General features: G+C 37.2%; 1 protein-coding gene across 2 annotated transcripts; it reads left to right on the top strand.

Moving 5' to 3' along the window:
• The first annotated feature begins 2,587 nt into the window (after positions 1 to 2,587).
• On the top strand, positions 2,588 to 11,434 carry VIP (vasoactive intestinal peptide). Of its 2 annotated transcripts, none has more exons than XM_070461699.1 (7): positions 2,588 to 2,783; positions 3,997 to 4,111; positions 5,896 to 6,018; positions 6,947 to 7,051; positions 7,805 to 7,936; positions 8,759 to 8,844; positions 10,580 to 11,434. In XM_070461699.1, the coding sequence occupies exons 2-6, from the start codon at positions 4,005 to 4,007 to the stop codon at positions 8,799 to 8,801; spliced, it is 510 nt and encodes a 169-aa protein (XP_070317800.1). In that variant the 5' UTR covers positions 2,588 to 2,783; positions 3,997 to 4,004; the 3' UTR covers positions 8,802 to 8,844; positions 10,580 to 11,434. The 2 variants fall into 2 exon arrangements, with proteins under 2 accessions (XP_070317800.1, XP_070317799.1); XM_070461698.1 differs by having other exon boundaries at positions 2,591 to 2,783; positions 8,756 to 8,844.
• The last annotated feature ends 8,503 nt before the right edge of the window (positions 11,435 to 19,937 follow it).

Genomic DNA, 19,937 nt, shown 5'->3' with positions numbered 1-19,937 from the left:
TGGACTGTAGCCTACCAGGCTCCTCCCTCCATGGGATTCTCCAGGCAGGAATACTGGAGTGGGTTGCCATTTCCTTCTCCAATATACACCTATACATGTATATATTTGGAACCAATACAAGTTATTGATATCTAAAGGATTTAAGAATACTAAGTCTAACATGACTTCTTAAATATCTTCCTTAACAGGAGGCTCTAGACCAGATGTCCACAAAGCTTATTTGTGAAGGGTCAAATAGTAAACATTTTAGGTCTTGCAGGCTATACGGTGTCTGTCACAACTACATAGCTTGGCCATTGTATCACAAAAGCAGCCACAGACAATACATATTTGACGAGTATTTCTGTGTTCCAATAAAACTTCATTGATGAGCACTGAAATTTTGTTTCATATAATTTTCAACTGTAACAAAGCATTTTTCTTCTTTTAATATTTTTCAGCCTTTTAAAAATGTAAACATCCCCTTACTTTCAGGCACTGAAATGAACCTGTTGTATGCTAATTGTTCTTTTTATAATATCATTTTAATGAAAAGTCTTAGGTAAGGAATAAATTCTACTAGAGATGTGGGAACATTATGGAAAGATATGCCAAAGTAGGAGGGAAAGCAGATTTAAACAGTAAATTCGTATTTGTAGTTTTGTGTTCACTGAATTTTATAGTAACAAAGTGTTCAGAATAAACTCAGCTACAATATTTTTTCACATGGTTATTTTTCTGGAAAATTCTGTGGTTTAGCTGGATAAAAGACCTCTGGTTTACATCTATTTCCTTAAAGAAGAGGGAAAAAAACCACACATTTTAAAAAAAATCTGTGATTTAAGACTTATGAACCTGCAGATGGTGCTATGATGCCATTTTGAAATTCAGTTTTGCTTTCTATTTGAATTCATAGGAGAAAATGCAGTTCTTTGATTTAGTTTACTTTTATTCAGAGGTGATAAGATTGAATTAATTCTATTTTGTGTTTTATTATTATAATTTTTTGTTATAATTGGAGAAACTTTCTTCACAATTGGAAAACTTACTGTAGGTACTCTGTGTGAATGCTAAGTGCTTGCTTAGACCAAGTAATAAAAAAACTTTTATGTCTTTTTACTTTTAGGTTTTTTTCTGCTTACCTTCAGCATTGGATTTCCTGTGACTCTCAATCAACGTATTTTGCTGTTGCTGTTCTTAAATAAAATTGCTTCACTGGGAATTAGGTGATGAAAAGTAAAGATAAAAATGTTCCATATGAGAATAATGTCAACCTCTAGCTTGTAACCATCAGGTAAAAAAAGATTTCCTGGAATTAAGCCACAGGAACTCTGGCTTAAGTCAGAGCTGTCAACTGGGAAACAAATTTCCAGACATTTTGAAATTTAATTCATTTAATTTTTCTTGTAACTGGGTTAGAAAATATGATGAAGCAAAGCAGGATATTCTTTTACTGGATTTGAATGAAGGAAATAGATATTGAAATCGTAAAGTAGAAGGAAAGGAGGCTTCAGGCTGTTACCCCTTCCCTCCGGAACTTACAAAGAAAAATGTAAAAATACATATCCCAGCCATTTTTTTAAGTAAAAGGAAGGATAGCATTTTACTTTGTTGTCCATGAAGTTGTTCAGGCTTCTGTATTTTTAATCTTAAACTCTGATTGAATGTATGCTAGGCTACTTTGAATTAGAAACCCACAAATAAAAATTAAGGACTTGTCAAAGTACTCCATAAAGGCTTTCCAACCAGTTCTTTGAAATCACCTGTCAAGTGACTGAGTTGGAAATGTTATAAGCTGCTATGGATGTTGGTCTATGTTCAGGGATACATAAAATTCCACACGGGGTAAGAACTTAAAAAATGGATGAGTATGACTTAAAAAGAGAGAAAAAATGACCCTTTGGGGCTATCTAGTATGATAATTTATTAAGTTTTTTGTATCATTTGAGATCATGTGTGTGAAAATGCATTAGGAATGATGACATTTTCTACCAATGTGAAACAGTAGTACTGCTACTATTCTATGCAACAGTGTCCATATTACACTATCTTAGAGGCTTTTTGAAAATTTATCCAGGGATTAGTTTCAATATAAGGAAAATGTAACAATAGAATATAGAAAGTTATTTCTGGTGCTTTTACAATTAAGACAGATCTCAGAAAAGTTTAAGTCAGAGTCTATATGAAGAGTATAAAAATAAAAAAGCTTTAGGGCAATTGATGCCTTGTAATAAAGGAGAATTATACACTGGTAAGCCCATGAGCCTAAGTATTTGTTGCTTTCTGCATCTGTTCCTACACATAAAAATTCTTATTTTCTAAAGGCATTCCCATTGGCCCTGGGCATAATACTAATCAGTTTTTTATTTCATTACTACTAATTAGAGATGAAAATATTTCACATGAAGCTCAGTACCTTTTTCTGTTTAAAGAAAAGTAAATTTCCTCTTTATATCTTACATCTTGAAGTTACTCACTCTAAATTTATATAAATCAAGCATAATGACAATTTAATAAGAACTTCGAGTCCTATTCATCCCATGAGAGTACTAGTGTGACGTCTTTCCGAGAGCTGTGTGATTGCTCAGCCCAACGCATAAGCCCTATAAAATGATGGGCTTGAAATGCTGGTCAGGGTAGAGTGAGAAGCAGTTGCTGGCAGCAGTAGTCAACCTCAGCCAGCACCAAGTTCTGGTTCAGCTGGAGGGCAAGAGAACTCGAAGACCGACTCCGAGGACTTCAGCACCTGAGACAGCGCTCACAGCCTCAGAACAGACAGCTCTCAAAGACCACGACTCGGCAAAGTAAGTGAAAACTTGACCTTTCTTCTTTCTTTCTCCCCCTGACTCTGGAACTTTTCTCTGGATATATTGAGTTTTTATTTCTCTTGAAAAATAACTTTACAGTGTTCCTTCTTTACAACAATAAAAAGGCAAGTTTCTCAAGTCACCTGGTAAGTATAGAAATGCCTCAATGTCTCACATATGAAGGGGTTTTCTGAATTCTTTAGTTGGAAAATGCTTCACTCTGATTGCTTTTTTACTCAATGCCAACTTTAAAATAATGCCTTCAAGTGGGGTTTTTTGTTTTTTTGCTTGTATATAAATTTTTAACTGAAAGTTCAGTGGGTACATATGTACTGAAAGTTTCAACTTGTTACTTAGTGTTGTTCTTTCCATTTCATTTGTTAATTATGTGAACTTACAAAACATTTATTTTCTTCTGAGTTTAAATGCTGTGAGTCTTACAAACAGCACAAGAAACAGACATCAAACTCTGAAGTTTCTATCTGCACCCTATTTACAAATGAAATGTGTAAGTAAATGAGATGTGAAAATATACAAGCTTTGTTTTTGATGTATTTTTCCTTTTATGGCAGAAATTATTTTGGTGGAAATATGAACCTCAGTGATTTTTTGGTATTAATTTACACTGTTAATTGAATCAGTTTGTTCAGACCCATACTCCTTAAGGAGATTAAGCTCCCAGTAAAATCTATAATCAAAAGAGGAAAAATGTATATACAACATAATTTTACTGATATGTATCTATGTATTGGTATATATGTACCTATATACACAAATTATTAAATACATGACACTCCACTTTTCTATTACTCAGGTACTAAAAACAGAGTAGAAGAAGAAACATCAGTTTCTTGAAGCTGCTTCATAGTTAGAAAATATACTAAACATGGATGTTACAACTCTGTTATAATAAGAAAATTGCCCTTATGGTTGCTTCCAGTACTATAAAAGTATTGCATTCAATCTTGTGCCTAGTGAGAGATAGGCAGAAGTTGAAAGGATTCTAATCTTTACTCAAGCACTGTTCACACACCCAAAGACCTTCTTGATTTAAAAAATACTCATATTGCAGTTTAAGACTTTCTGTAAGATGTAAATCGCTTTTTCTAAACTCTTCATGATTCCTCAGGAATTACTGATAAACACACAGAGTTACCTTTCTGGCACAGCTGTGGCTGGAAAAGACAGCTGTGATTGTCTCCCCTTCCAGGTGCTGAGATGGAAGCAAGAAGTAAGCCCCAGCTTCTTGTGCTCCTGACACTGTTCAGCGTGCTCTTCTCCCAGACCTTGGCGTGGCCTCTTTTTGGAGCACCTTCAACTCTGAGGTAGGCTCTCTTTCAATTCAGGCAGTTGAGCATTCCTCCTCCACCTAAATGGGAATTTCTGATATGTTATTTCAGACAGCTCAGTTTTGCAAATTATGTATTAGTTACTCAAATCTGTTGGTTGACTTGTTAAGCAAGTTTTTTCAACTTCAGGGCAGCATGATTGTTCTGAGTTTTGGAATTCACTCTCAGGGCCAGAGAGACAGTGTTGATGACTAGTTTTATGGGTAAGATGGACCACCTTTTCTAGCAAGGCAGAAAGGGGGCTTGGATTTCCTTTCATTCAAACCAGTTTCAGGTGAGTGATTAGCTCTTCTCCATCGTCACCTCAGTTCAGTTCAGTTTCTGATAGAAAAATAGATGTCTAGTTGCCCACTTGATTTGAGTTCATTTTTCGAGATCAATCAGCAAATAATCATGAACAGTTGATAAGTGGAATATGTATAAAATCATGTTGGACAGACTATCTAGGCAGAATCAACTTGTAAATATTAAAAATTGTGAGATAATTAATCTACTGAGTCACCCTTCCCCAAGGAGTGAATTTTAAGGTACTTGGTTTTTACCATAAATCATTAGTTTTACTGCTCTCTACATTGCATTTCATATTTCAAATTCATATAATACAACTCACCTTTAAAGCTTTAATTGAGATAACTTTATGCTAAAGAAGGAAACAGTAAAAGGAAACTACATTAGTTTTATTTTTCTTTCCAGTTTACATGTCTTTACTTATTTTCTCATTTCCAATTCTTTGTTCAAGTAGACATATGCTCAATAGAGTGAATAATCTCTTAGCTATTAGTGGTGTTCTGTGAAATTTGCTTAAAGCCAGATTGTATGTTGCTTTGATAATTAAATAGAACTAGTCTATCTGAATAGTTATATCAAAAGAGATGAATAATCTCAAGAATGCTGGAGCTTACATTAATTGCTAAGCTTTGCTCTTAAAGAGGGTTGCTTGTTCCTGACTACCAAGAACTGCCTCACCCAAAGATACACAAGTGCCCAGCAGCCAACACAGTTCTTAATAGGGTAACAGTGAAAACATGCACACACATAATTTTAAGTGTGCTGGGGTTCAAAATGTGCATGCACCCACATAGTCCATGTAGAGGCAGGACAATTCTTAGTCTTCCAGTAAAGCATTGTATATCCTTTATTAAAATTGTGCTCCTATGTAAACTTGAAAACAAAATTCACTGAGTTTGAATGACTATTCAGAGATGAGGAGAGTCTTTGGACTTGGTCAATACATAGAAATGCACCACACCAAAGTGAACCTTTGAAGTAAAATTTATGGACTCAGAGAAAGAAAAATAGTTAATATTCAAATCTTGAGAAATGTTGAGACACATGATATTGGCCATCAAGAAATATATGAATTGCTTGCAATTTTCATATTGAATATAAAAAAATTTCCGAAGTTTCTATTTTGTGTAAGATCTTTCTACCTGTGTACTTTGCAAAGTGAAGCTACTTACTTATTGCCAAGGAAGTGTACTTTGCTTAATGTTCTGAACAACTAGGCTAAGTAGCTCTAACTTTTATTACATACAGCTTGTAAAAATTGTATGGCATCTGTTTAATGGGATAAATAAGAATTTTACTATTTACATTTTCATAAACCATGGAAGCCATTAATTCAATTTTGCCATCCATATATTATGAGTGGCTGATATTTCCTAAGATTTTGAGTATCTTATCTCAAATGACAGTTAAGCTGTAAGCACCAGCTTCTGAGAAAAGATTGTATTTTACTTGACTGTATCTTTTCCTACCAGGATGGGGGACAGAATACCATTTGAAGGAGCAAATGAACCTGATCAAGTTTCGTTAAAAGCAGACACTGACATTTTACAAGAGGCATTAGCTGAAAATGACACACCTTATTATGATGTATCCAGGTGAGTTCATTTTTATTGAGTTTTATTTTAGCAAATACTTTTTAAAAATCTAAACATTTTATTTTTGTGTCACCATGAAGCTATTCTCATAGCATTGCACTATGAGTTTCCATGTGTTGTGGCTTCATTCAGCCTGATTTATTGAAACTCTTGATGCTTGCGTGATTTTTACTTGGAGAGATTGTAACAGGCCAAGCTAAGCAAGTCATCCACTTATACTCTGTTTTATAAATTTTTAACATCAGAAATTATGTCAACTGTAGTAAAACTACAGCATTTGAGAATCCATGATGGAAAAAGTTCTAAGGTTAGAGTTTCACTTCTATGTAAAGAAAGGGTGTCTAATAATAAAAGCCATTCATTTCATAGAATATTGTCCAGAGCGACATTCCAGTATAGACAGAGTAACTCTGTCCAGAAGGCAAAGCATGAAGTATTTTTCATTTGGATGGAAAATTTGGTTGATAGACTTTTAGAGTCTTTCTATCTTAAGAGATTTTGTTTACAACCTTTCGGCAGAAGAAATAGCAAAAGGGATAATAAGGTTTTCTAAAATCAGAATAATTTCCCCTTGCATATATCTTTATTCAGAGTAGAAGAAATAAATCACCATGAATAAATAGAAACTAAATATATCTTCCCACCAATATTTCATAGAAAAGAATTAGTTTTACAGATTCTACCAGGGAATATTAATATTGGGATATGCTCCTTAAAAAGCTAATTTCTTCAGTTTTTCAAAATTTGGGGCTGGAAATAAGTCACCAGAATATATTATTTATTCACTTGTTTAAAAACTTCCTTTTGGACTTAAGTTTGAATGAGAAGCTATCAAATAAGTTGATGTTTCCTTTTTATTTAATGAGCCAAAATAATCTTTTAGCAAACTATTTACAAAATAATGACTATCCTTTTTTCCTTGTTTCAGAAATGTCAGACATGCTGATGGAGTTTTTACCAGTGACTATAGTAGACTCTTGGGTCAACTTTCTGCCAAAAAGTACCTTGAGTCCCTTATTGGAAAACGAGTTAGGTAAAGAGAATTTATTACTATTAAAAAACATGCTATGGTTATTAAATTGGACAATTATATCTTCACTGTAAGCAACTTATTTATTTTATTCAAAACTGATAACTCTTGATAATGTTTAATTTCATTATAAAATAATTTATATACTTCAATAAAATACACTAGACCTGTGAATTAAGAAAATAAGGTTTCCTAGTAATATCATATTCATAGGCTCCAGACACATTTATTTTTCTTAAATAATAATCATTTATAAATTGGCAAACAAACTAAACTAGACACAGTGAAAACAAAATAAGACATATTCTAAACTGAAGCAAATTTTAAGGCTAACCATAGCATTTGTATTTTACTTCCTGCTCAAACTAAGCATTGGAAGATTTTGTCTTTAAATAGTTAATAACTGAATTTTAGATGGCATTACTTAAATTGGCATCTCTTCATAAAGAAGCATTTATTTATGCTTTTAAGAAGTGTTTACTTTTAAAGAACTCCTTCTTCCAATGGAAGAACACAATTTCAATTAGTTCCTCAATTTTTTTTTAATAAATTATTTGCTCAGTTAGGACAGAATGTCTAAAGGCACTCTAGTAAAGGTCAAAGTACATTGAATTATTCCATGCTCCTCCCTCGTTAGGCTTAGATGCTTTTTTCTTTCAGTTTTTTTGGTGATAGGAAATGAGTTGGGTGTTGGAATTCCTTTTTATCTGGCTCCAAGAAATTATTATTTGACTTCCTTATCCTCATGTTTCTTAGCAATAGCATCTCAGAAGACCAGGGACCAATTAAACGCCACTCAGATGCTGTCTTCACTGACAACTACACACGCCTTCGAAAACAAATGGCTGTGAAGAAATACCTGAACTCAATTCTAAATGGAAAGCGAAGGTAAAGAAATGAGAACTTGCTAACATGAGAAATTATAACTGACTTTCAAAATAGTAGTTGCATATGGAGACATATCTCTCTCTCTACCTTTGAAGCAGTAATTCTCAACCTTAGCTAACATTAGATTACCCTGGAGAATATAAAAAATATTGATGTCTGACCCTAACCCAAAACCAATTGCCAGGAAATTAGTGTCCTTAGGCATGTGACTGTGGACACAGGTATCTTCTGAGTTCTCCAGTTGATGCTAATGTGCCTCCAGGGTTAAAAATGATCACTGTAAAGACATCTGGTCTGGGTCTAGGAACAGATTTTATCAAAAGTGCTGCTTTTTTAAAACATGTGAAGGGCAGTCAGCTAGCAATTTGTTACCACATGGAATTCCCTTTTTACCTCCAAATTCAATTATCTATTTTACCAAATTAAACCATGAATTATTTTGTCTTCTCGGATTCAGTAAAACCTGTGTCTTTCCATGGTATGTAAATATTGGAACACAATATATAGGAAGTGCGATCCTTTCTCTTTTATTCCAGTTATTTTTGTTTAGATCGGGAGTACACAAGACAACTCTATTTGGGTGAGATCAAGCAAGATGGATCTCTTTGGCCACCAGATTATAATTCTTTAAGAAAGCTTTTAGACAATTTAAGACTGAAGAGCCTGTCATAGGTAATGACTCACCTGAAACAAAGGTGTTTAGCCCCCAGAGCCCTTATCTGAGCACCCTGTCCTGCCTAGGCCATGCATCAGCTCTTCTTTAGAAGCTTTCTCATCCAAGAACCTTCACAAGCACAGTTCTCTCTTTCTGGTCTGCAGCAGTGAAGGAGAGTCTCCTGACTTTCTTGAAGAGTTAGAAAAATGATGAGAAAGCTCTTTGGAGCAAAGCTGCTGACAACTTCCCAGTGGTGAGTATATCTGTGTGTTCTTATAAGCTAGTAGCAACCATCTCAGTATTTAAGTGGGTAGGAGTCACTTGGTAAAAAACATCATAATGTTCTCCCAGTGAGACCTTATCTAAGAAGGACGCTTCTACCTAAGTGGATCACAGCTTAGTAGAGCTTGAAACAATTCATGCAGTGTTCTGATAGCATGAAAAAGACAGCTCACAATGAGTAAACAGGTCAGTACCTCCTACTTTGCTCAGACTCATTCCTGTCCTTTTGAAGAAATATTGAAAAAGGAGATTGAATCACACTACTGAGAAAAACTGGCTTTCTCTTGGATAGTAAAGCCATGTTGCTTTTATTAAAATCTAGTATCACAATTGACTGTTAACATCTCATTTAAGTATAAGGAAATACTACCAAATTACAGTGTGGCTTGTTATTGGAAGATACCAAGACACCCTGGGTCTCTTTGTTTCTTTTTTTAACTTTTTATTTTGTATTGGGGTATAGCTGATTAACAAAGTTGTGATAGCTTCAGGTGAACAACAAATATTGTATTTCTTGAAACATAGTAAACTTCATGGAGCAAAAATCAAATTTAGTTTATTTTACCTATAAAGTGAGTGTAGATACTACGACTCTAGTAATATCCACTGTAAAACATATTTGGAGTAGAGAAAACACAAATAGATTTTTTTCTTTGCTAAGTTGATAAGATTGTTATCAAAATTATTTTTGTGTGAACATGGACACAAGGCACATTTCTTTCCTGAGTTACATTAATGTTTACAGTAGCTCATAAAATATTTTTATAATGCTTGGCAAGTCTTTAAAGAAATTTTGTAGCATCACTATATCAAGTTGTCACAATTTTTCTCTAAAGGACTCTGAGGACAAATTTTTGGGTTTGTGTATTCTACAGTTTCTGGAACACCTGCTCAACTCTGCTCTTGTAGCATGAAAGATCCCTGTAAGAGACATATGTGGTCAAGGGTGCTTCAGGGTCCCATTCCTCATCATGCACAGACATTTCAGAGAAACAAACTCCTCGAATGCTCAAAAAAGAGAGTTACATACAGATTCTCAGTGGTTTATCAAATAAGAGTTTTCCATTAAAATTGGAGAAGGAAATGGCAACCCACTCCAGTACTCTTGCCTGGAAAATCCCATGGACCGAGGAGCCTAGTAGGCTACAGTCCATGGGGTCACAAACAGTCGGACACGACTGAGCAACTTCACTTCACTTCATGGCAAAATGTCTTGTGTGAAACATGTGTATCTTAATTTCCATGAAACAACATTCTGCAGTCTAATGAAACTTTTATCTACTGTACATAGGAAAAAAAAAAGAATTTTCCATTAAATTAAGAGATACAATAGACACAACAATATAACAGAGGATTCATTACTCTGTCCCCTTGTGAGAGTCCAACCTCCTTTTTTAGCTGTTTTGAATGGGTGACATTGGACAAATTCTTTTAACAGCAAGTTTTGCTGGTCAGCCAATTCTGAAAATTACAAATAAGAAATTATTTATGACTAATTAGAGAACCCCTTCACATTCTGGCTCCCTTCCCAACAATAGTTTCCTTGGAAGAGTCCCTCTTGATATTCCAAAACGTGACCCCCTTTCAAAAGCTGCTGATCAAGTGCAAAGAGAAATATTTATTAAATGAGTGGATCAGTAAATGAAAGTCAGAGGCTGTAAATAAAAATGATTTTATGCTTAAAACACCAATTCTTTCTTTTTCAGAATTCTTGAAGAAAAACAATAAGTGAAGTAATTTTATTTTGAGTTCTACATAAGTAATTCAAGAAAACTACTTCAATATCAAAACCAAATAAAATACATTGTGTTGTGAATGTTGTGATTTATTTTACTCTGATGTAATAACTGTGATGTTTACATTGTAAATATTATTTGTGAGTTCTGAAATTTGTCTTTAACTCATGAGAATTCTGTGATTTCATGTGCTGTGCATCCTTTCTAATAAAAATATATTTAATGATAAGTAAATACTAGGTTAATTCCAATTATATGAGGCTTTTTGGAAGGATAGTAATCGAGCAAAATTGATGTGTTTATTTATAGGACATACTTAACTATGCAGAAGAGTGGAGGAGATAATAAGCACATCTAAATTTGAACGTTGAGCAGATAGAATGCTGTGTTAAATAAGTTTCAGAGTGTCTAAGAGAATACCAAAAGCAAAGATAAAAAAAATTCTTTAAAAAAAGATTTTCAGAAAATGTTGTGTGTTTCTGTATTCTTAGGCAGCATTTATTTTGAATGAGATTTTTAAATCTTTCAAATTTGAATCTCTAATTGCCAAATACTCTTCTGATCGAATGTTTCAGTTAAGGAGAATGGCCTCTATTTCTGACACTGAACTTTTCCTTTATGCTTGTGTTAAGTATGTGTAACGTGCAAACTGAACAGAACACTTGTTTTTCAGTGATAAATATTTTTTCCATTGTCTCTCAGATAATGCTTAGGTCATATCAGCTTTCTTCAGTGAAAGTACGTTTGGAGAAACAACTATTTTTCCAAAATGATTGTAAGAAATTAAATATAGAAAATAAAGACCTTTGATTATCATTGCAGGCACTTTCTGTTGTTTTGATTCTTTCTATTGCTTTGATTCTTTGCAGTAATTTGTTGTAGCTCCAAAGTTCCAGGAACTAAATAGTTTTTGTGATGTTTAGGGTAGAATTATATTTGACTTTGGGTGTGTTCTAAAATAACCGTGACTTAAGTAAGAGAGAAATTTCTTTCTAACACAAGGCCAGAAGTAAAATGTCAAGGGTTAGCATGATGGATCTGCTCCATGAGTCCCTCAGTAATCTAAACCCCTTCTAGCTCACCCCTCATTTTCTAGGACATAGCCCATTTCCTCATTATCCAAAATTGCAGCTAGGTTTCCAGCCATCACACCTGCATTTTAGGCAGCAGGATGGAGGAAGAGGCATAGAAGAAAAGGGAAAAAAGAGTGCATGCTGATTCTCTCTTAACTGATATCTTACATTAATATTCCCTTTAGTAGAACATAGTGTTACAGTCACAGTCATTTGCAAAAGAGGCTGGGAATTTTCTTTTTTTCTGGAAGATCATGAGCTCAGTGAAAAATCAAGATTCTAAACTATAAATCCCTCCTCTATAACTCTATAAACTCTAAAACTAAAACTCCTCCTCCCTGGAGGAGGGCATGGCAATCCACTCCAGTACTCTTGCCTGGAGAATTCCATGGACAGGGAAGCTGGTGGGTTACAGTCCATGGGGTTGCAAAGAGTCAGACATGATTGAGCAACTAAACAGCAACAACAAGTATAAAAGCTTCCAAAAAATGATAAAAGAAAAAAAAAAGATATGTCCATGCACGGATTTTTTTAAAACCCCAGGCTATGCATCTTAAATTCTCACCAAAAAGGCTTAAAGAAATGACAAGGAAAATTAGGTTAGGTAGAATCAGGTAGCCCCTAACTATTAATGAAGAATCATCCTCATTACAGGCAAAACCTTACTCAGTTTCATTTGCTACAATTAGAACAAATGGCTACATGGGGAGAGACTAGTCTAGAATTACTAGTAATTGGAAAATAGTTTATACAAATTGAAATGAATTAGACTAACTGTACCTTTCCTTCATATCTGATTTCACAAATTATAGGTCTTTGTTAAGTGATTTTTCTATGCAAATCGCTCACTGCAGGGAAAACAGAAAACTTCTAGATGCTATTTGCACACAAGAAGCTTATAAAGATCAAAGTTGGGCATCACTGAAGTGCAATTTGAATGTGAATCTAGAGCTTTATGTTATTTATGTATTTTCTTGATCAAACCCAGGCCCTTGGCAGTGAAAACGTGGAGCCCTAAACACTGGGCTGCCAGGGAATTCCCTAAAGAGTTTTGATTTTATCTCATTAATATGAATCTTCTCAATTGACTCCCTATTCCTTCAAGAGACGTTTGCTGAATGACTGTGATGTACCAGGAAGATATCTGGGAGTTGAGTGCTCTAGGCAGAAGTAAGATGGAGGGCAAGTGAGGGAACAGTCTGGCACATCTGAACAGCAAGAAGGCAGGACGCCCCGAACAGTATGAGCTGGACAAGGACCGAGGAGGAGACAGGGTCAAAGGTGTTACCAAGGATAGAACTTGTGTCGCTTCCTTGGTGGTTCAGTCGGTAAAGAATCCGCCTGCAATGTGGGAGCCCTGGGATCCATCCCTGAGTTGGGAAGATCTCCTGGAGGAGACAATGGCAACCTATGCCAGTACTCTTGCCTGGAGAATCCCCATGGACTGAGGAGCCTGCGAGGGTACAGTCCATGGGGTCGAAAAGAGTCGGACATGACTGAGCGACTGCGCACACAGCACAGAACTTGTGAGGCCTCACAGGCCACTGTTAAGGGCTTGAGGAGTGAGAGGAAGAAATAATGCAGAAGTTTGGGTTTTCTGAAATGCATGTTGTCACGATCAATCTGACTGCTGTACTGGGAGGAGGGTGAAAGCGGGCTAAGGATGGAAGATGGAGACACATGAGGAGACCGCTGCTATGAATCATGGGAGAGACAATATGGCTACCAGGGCACCAGCAATGCAGGTGGTGATAAGTGGTCTGAATACATTTCAAAAGGAGAATCAAGCTTTTCGCTGATAAATGGAAGGTATGAAAGAGAAAAGTCCAGAATGGTTCCAAGGTAAATGACTTGTGCAACTTGAAGGATGAGGTTTCCATTAAGTGAGGTGAAGAACACTGTGGGTAAGTGGGTTCCTGGGGCGTATGAGGGCTGTTTTGGATGGGTTAAATCTGATGTTGTGTAGAGTTGAGGATAAGTGTGAGGAGTTGAGGAGGCCGTGGGTGGGAGATAAACTACTGAGAGCCTTCAGTGCGTAGATGGGATTTAAAGTCACAAAAGAGTGAGATCACCCAGGGACTGAATGTTGAGAAGACTCTCATCACCTGAAGTCCGTGAGTGTATTCATTCGCTGGGGCTGACATCACAAAGCGCTACATACAGAGAGCCTCAGGCAGCAGAAGTGTACTGTTTCCGGAGGTTAGAAGTCAGGGATCAAGCTGTTAGTGGGGTTGCTTCCTTCTAAGCACGGTGATGGAGAACTGAATCCTCTTTCCTGGCTTCTGGTGGTTTGCTGGCAATCTCTGCTTGTGGAAGCGTTACCTCAGTCTCTGGCTTGATTTTCACATGGGGTTCTCCCTGTGTGTCGTGTGTCTTCAAATTTCCCTTTTTTTATGAGGACGCCAGTCATACGGGATCGGAGCCCTTCCCAATGAACTCACTTTAATTTGGCTACCTCTGTAAAAACCAGTCTCTGAGTAAGTTCACTTTCTGAGGCTCTGGTGGTTAGGACTGCAACATGTGGATCTGGGGCGACACAGCTGAACCCAAGGGCTTCTCAGGTGGCTCAGTGGTAAAGGATCTGCCTGCCGATGCAGGAGCTGTGGGAGATGCGGTTCGATCCTTGGGTCAGGAAGATCCCCTGGAGTAGGAAATGGCAACCTGCTCCAGTATTCTTGCCTGGAAAATTTCATAGACAGAGGAGCCTGGCTCCTGTCCATGGGGTCACAAAGAATCAGACATGACTGAACACACAACAGTTGAACCATAGCACTTGCCAACATTAATAGTTTGGGTTATTGAGGAATAAATGGGGCTAAAAAGGACTAAAAAGAAAAGCTAGTGAAACGGACTGTATGGTTCTTGCCCCCCACCACACACAGACCATGTCCTCTGCCTGTCTTTTGCCTGTGGAAAACTTTAGTCAAAGAATAAGTTTAATCAGAGAAGTGAGAAATGTGGAAACAAAGGAAAACAGTCAAAGGAGACTAAGTAATAATAATGTAATCATGAAGCATAGTCAAGGACCTTTAGTCCTTTCTCGAGGGCTGTGGATAATATTCTGAGCCATATCCTGTGAGCTGTCTTATAGATACTAAGACACCAGGTGGAGAAGATAACTACATGATGATCAGACTATACCAGGACACGAGCTGCCACCATTCCGAGAACTGGCTGCAAAGAAATGGGAACAAATGGATCCTGGGAGTGAAGATTAGCCGAACCTAAAACAGCCATGATGATGCTGGTAAGACCACTGATGATCGATTCAAAGATGGCTTAGAGATGCTTGTGCTGTTTCTGCGTGTAGAACCTCTCCCCTAATCTGTCTATTAAAGCTCTCACCCCCTGCCTGTCATTGTCGGGGAGTCAGCCTTTGAAAAGATATCTGCCACTCTCCCTCACTGATTGCCAGCATCTGAAATAAAGCAAACTTTCCTTCCCTCCAGTCTGGCCTATTTACTGGCTTTTGAGCGGGGAGTAGCTGAACCCACACATACCTTTTGGTAACACTAGTAAAATAAGAAAAAGAATAGAGTAATTCTGGAAAACAAGTGAAGAAAATGGTTCAAGGAAGAAAGCACCCTTAACAGATTTAAATGCTGTTATTATGTAAAACAAGATTCATTTATTGATTTCTTAAGCAAGTATATCTAAGGAATCTGCTACGTGCCCACCACTATTCTTGATTCTGATGATTTAATAGTGAAAAAAAAAAACAGATATTAACTCCCCATGGAGCTTACATTCTATTAAGCAAAAGATCTGATAAATCAAATAGATAAGTAAAATACATGTTATGTTAGAAAATGATATATGCTGAGGAGAAAAAAGTAATGCAGGGAAAGAGAATATGAAGTATTCAAAAAGAAGTTTAAAATTTCACTTGAGATTCCCAGAGAAATTCTTGCAGAAAGGTAAATTTGAGATACACCCTTAGAGAAGTGAGGAAATCAGCTGTGAGTTTCTATGAAAAGATCATCCTCAGTTCAGTTCAGTTCAGTTGCTCAGTCATCTCTGACTCTTAGTGACCCCATGGACCACAGCATGCCAGGTCTCCCTGTCCATCACCAACTCCCGGAGTTTACTCAAACTCATGTCCATTGAGTCAGTGATGCCATCCAACCATCTCACCCTCTGTCATCCCCTTCTCCTCCTGCCTTCAATCTTTCCCAGCATCAGGGTCTTTTCAAATGAGTCAGTTCTTTGCATCAGTTGGCCAAAGTATTGGAGTTTCAGCTTCAACATCAGTCCTTCCAGTCAATACTCAGGACTGATCTCCTTTAGAATGGACTGGTTGGATCTCCTTGCAGTCCAAGGGACTCTCAAGAGTCTTCTCCAACACCACAGTTCAAAAGCATCAATTCTTCAGCCCTCAGCTTTCTTTATAGTCCAACTCTCACATTCATACATGACTACTGGAAAAACCATAGCCTTGATGCGAGAGACCTTTGCTGGCAAAGTAATGTATCTGCTTTTTAATATGCTGTCTAGGTTGGTCATAGCGTTTCTTCCAAGGAGCAAGCTTCTTTTAATTTCAAGGCTGCAGTCACCATCTGCAGTGATTTTGGAGCCCAAAAAATAAAGTCTGTTACTGTTTCCACTGTTTCCCCATCTATTTGCCATGAAGTGATGGGACCAGATGCCATGATATTAGTTTTCTGAATGTTGAGCTTTAAGCCAACCTTTTCACTCTCCTCTTTCACTTTCATCAAGAGGCTTTTTAGTTTCTCTTCACTTTCTGCCATAAGGGTGGTGTCATCTGCATATCTGAGGTTATTGATATTTCTCCCAGCAATCTTATTCCAGCTTGTGTTTCTTCCAGCCCAGCGTTTCTCATGATGTACTCTGCATAGAAGTTAAATAAGCAGGGTGACAATATACAGCCTTGACGTACTCCTTTTCCTGTTTGGAACCAGTCATTGTTTAATGTCCAGTTCTAACTGTTGCTTCCTGTCCTGCATGCAGATTTCTCAAGAGGCAGGTCAGACGAACTGGTATCCCCATCTCTTTAAGACTTTTCCACAGTTTTCTGTGATCCACACAGTCAAAGGCTTTGGCATAGTCAATAAAGCAGAAATAGATGTTTTTCTGGAACTCTTTTACTTTTTCAATGATCCATCGGATGTTGGAAATTTCTCTGGTTCCTCTGCCTTTTCTAAAACTGGCTTGAACATCTGGAAGTTCACAGTTCACATATTGCTGAAGCCTGGCTTGGAGAATTTTGAGCATTATTTTGCTAGCGTGAGAGATGAGTGCAATAGTGCAGTAGTTTGAGCATCCTAGAGAAGGTAATTCCAGGTGCAAAAACTCTGGCATGAGGAGCAATCCTAATACAGTGAGGAACAGAGAGAAGGCCAATTTGGCAGAAATGGACAGAACGGTTAAGAGAAGATGGAAGAAAGAAAGAGTGGTTTTAAGGAACCAGGCCACAGAGGACACTATAGGTCATTGCAAAACTTTGGCTTTTATTTTGAATGAGATGGGAAGCCATTAGAGAAATGTCACCAGTGACCTTCACAGTAATAGTCCTGGTCCATTGATGTAAGTGAAAGCCGGGTCAGAAGGGGCCCAAGAGAATAGGCAGGAAGGGTCTATACCATGAATGTCTATAACTCCTAGAGGAGAGTTGTTTTCCTGCATAGAGGAGCAAAGAAAAGAGGAGAAACTTGGTGGGAGAAAGAAAGAGTTCAAATAATTTTCTTAAAAAATTTTTATAGTTACTTTTGGTTGTGTTGGGTCCTCATTGCTGGTTGCAATGAGCCAGGGCTATTCTCTAGTTGCAGTGTGTAGGTTTCTCATTGCAGTAACTTCTCTTGTTTTGAAATTATTTTGAAAGTTTAATAAAAGTTAAAGAGCTTTTCTGAGAAATACACACTCTTTGTGTGCATTCAGAGAATTCCCTGAATGTTACAGGTCCACGCATGGAATTTTAGGAGGCTCCTTGATTGGTCTTTAAGAAGCCCCACTCTAGTTGTTGAGTCCTGGTTGGAGTCACTACAAATGGGGAAATGGTATGGAGATCATTGTCATTGTGCTTAGTCATGTCTGACTCTTCACAGCCCCATAGACTGTAACTCTCCATGTCCTCTGTGCATGCAATTTTCCAGGCAAGTATACTGGAGTGGGTTGCCACTCCCTACTCCAGGGGATCCTTCTGACCCAGTGATTGAACCCTTGTCTCTTGCATCTCCTGCACTGGCAGGCGGATTCATTACCACCAGTGCCACCTGGGAAGCCCCATTAAAGTTATCCGACAGAAAGATGATAAGGATTTGAGCTAGACTGGTGGTAACGGGAAACGAAAGGAAATGGTAGAGATAGCTAACAGTAGGGACTTTTCTAAGGACTTCACACTGTTAAATTATATCAAGTCTAGAAGGCATGTATACTTTTCCAACCCTCTTTTTTAGATGAGGGAGCTAAAACACAAAGGAGAAGCAGACTCTTAGCCCTGGAAGCTCATGTGGAAATATTCCATGCAGTCCCCTAAGGGGTCTTTACTATTATGTTGTTTTTTGTTATAGAAACCCTCTGAAACACTGACCCCCTAAGACCCCGGAAAGACTAAGTAGCTTTTCTAATATACCATAATTATTTAGTGGCAGAGCAGGGACTAGACCTCAAATGCTTTCTTCATCTTACTCTTTCACACCCCATACTGAAATTGGCAAAATTCAATGCACAGTACATGGATTCCCTCAAAGCCCCCTGCAGTCTCAATCTCATCTCTGTAGAGGCTGCCCTGCCCTCCTAAAGGATCTCAGAGCCCAGACAGGTAAGAAGTCAGAGAGCTCACCTCACCAGTGAGGCTTTTCCAGACACAGTATTCTGCTTCTCTTTTGCTCAAGAAGCATGGAGGATACCCAATCCCTCTATGTTTTAGTAGCCATGCTGAATTGCAGCTTTTCCAATCTCATCCTTTCCGTGAGGGTGGAGCACTGTCTCCCTTTATGGTCCCACCCTGCCAGCACCTCCTGTATACTCAGATTTTCCTCATCTCTTGCCTTTCAGAAGCCTGGCCCTAAAACCCAGCCTCAGCGAGTTCTTCGCTGAAACTGCCCTCTACTTTTCCTTATCTCATCTTCAACACATGAATGATATGATGATGTCTCAGACGGGCCTTATCTGAGAATATCACCTTTGCTTCCCTTTTCCCTTTTGTATCCCAGCTCTCTCTTTGGTACTTGATCTCTATCTGGACTTGGACAGAACTTGCTATGGGTCACAAGGATTTCATCAGTGATCACTAGTCCCATTCCAAGCAGTCTATGCTGTTTTATTTCTCTATTCAAGTCTCACTTTCCAATTGTTCCTTCCCTTCCTTCTTTCTGTTCCCTGCATATTCTTTGCTATTGCAAACTAATACTTTCCTGAGTAGTCACATATAGCTGAAATCTCTGGGGGTTCTGGGTTATGCTGTGTTTCAAAAGACAGGCCAGGATGGAAAATGCCTATCATTGAACAGACAAGTTTATTGCTCTTGAAATGATATAAATAGTTTTTATTGCAAAACTTTATAAGAAAACAATCTCTAAAGAAGTTATCTCTTGATTTAGAAAGGACTTTCAGTATATTACACAACACTGAATTCAGTGCTTGGTCTTTGCATGGAATCCTTACCATGACTTTGAAGCTGGTGACTGACTTGGGGAGCAGAGAAACTTTCATTTTTGTCCTGGCTTACATTTATAGATTAATGTTGCTAATGCACAGTTAAAAACATGGTCTCTTTGCAATTGAATTACATTTACTGCCCAAGTTTAGTCACATTCTGTGGTACCAGGGAGTGGGGTGGGGTGGTGTGTTATGACTTAAACACATAAACTTTAGGAGAACATAATTGAGTCCATAACACCACTATTGGCAAGTCAAAATCAAGAGCAGGAAACACTGATGTGTGGAGCGCCTTTCTTATAATGTTTTCTATAACCAAATGTCTGTACTAGGAAAAAAAAAAAAATCTTCAATATGATTGAAACGTATCATTTTGTCACAATATATCAGCACATAATAACAAGCTGTGTCATTATTATGTTGTCTTTGTTATAGAAAACCTCTGAAACTTTTAGTGTGATCTTATCCCAGAAAAATCTTCACTTTTGTTATTATGATTAGTTATTATCATTTTAGAAATATTTAAATATTGTGAAAAATAAGAAACAACTTACAATTTGGGAATTTCTTAAAGAATTGTTGTCCAATTCTGGTTGATCTTTCCTGCACATGAAAGATTAATATCTTCAGAAATTGGA

Source organism: Odocoileus virginianus, chromosome 34 (assembly GCF_023699985.2).
Source record: "Odocoileus virginianus isolate 20LAN1187 ecotype Illinois chromosome 34, Ovbor_1.2, whole genome shotgun sequence".
NCBI classification, from domain to species: Eukaryota; Metazoa; Chordata; class Mammalia; order Artiodactyla; family Cervidae; genus Odocoileus; species Odocoileus virginianus.
Note: the sequence above shows the minus strand (reverse complement) of the source record. Positions and strands in the feature narration are given on the sequence as shown.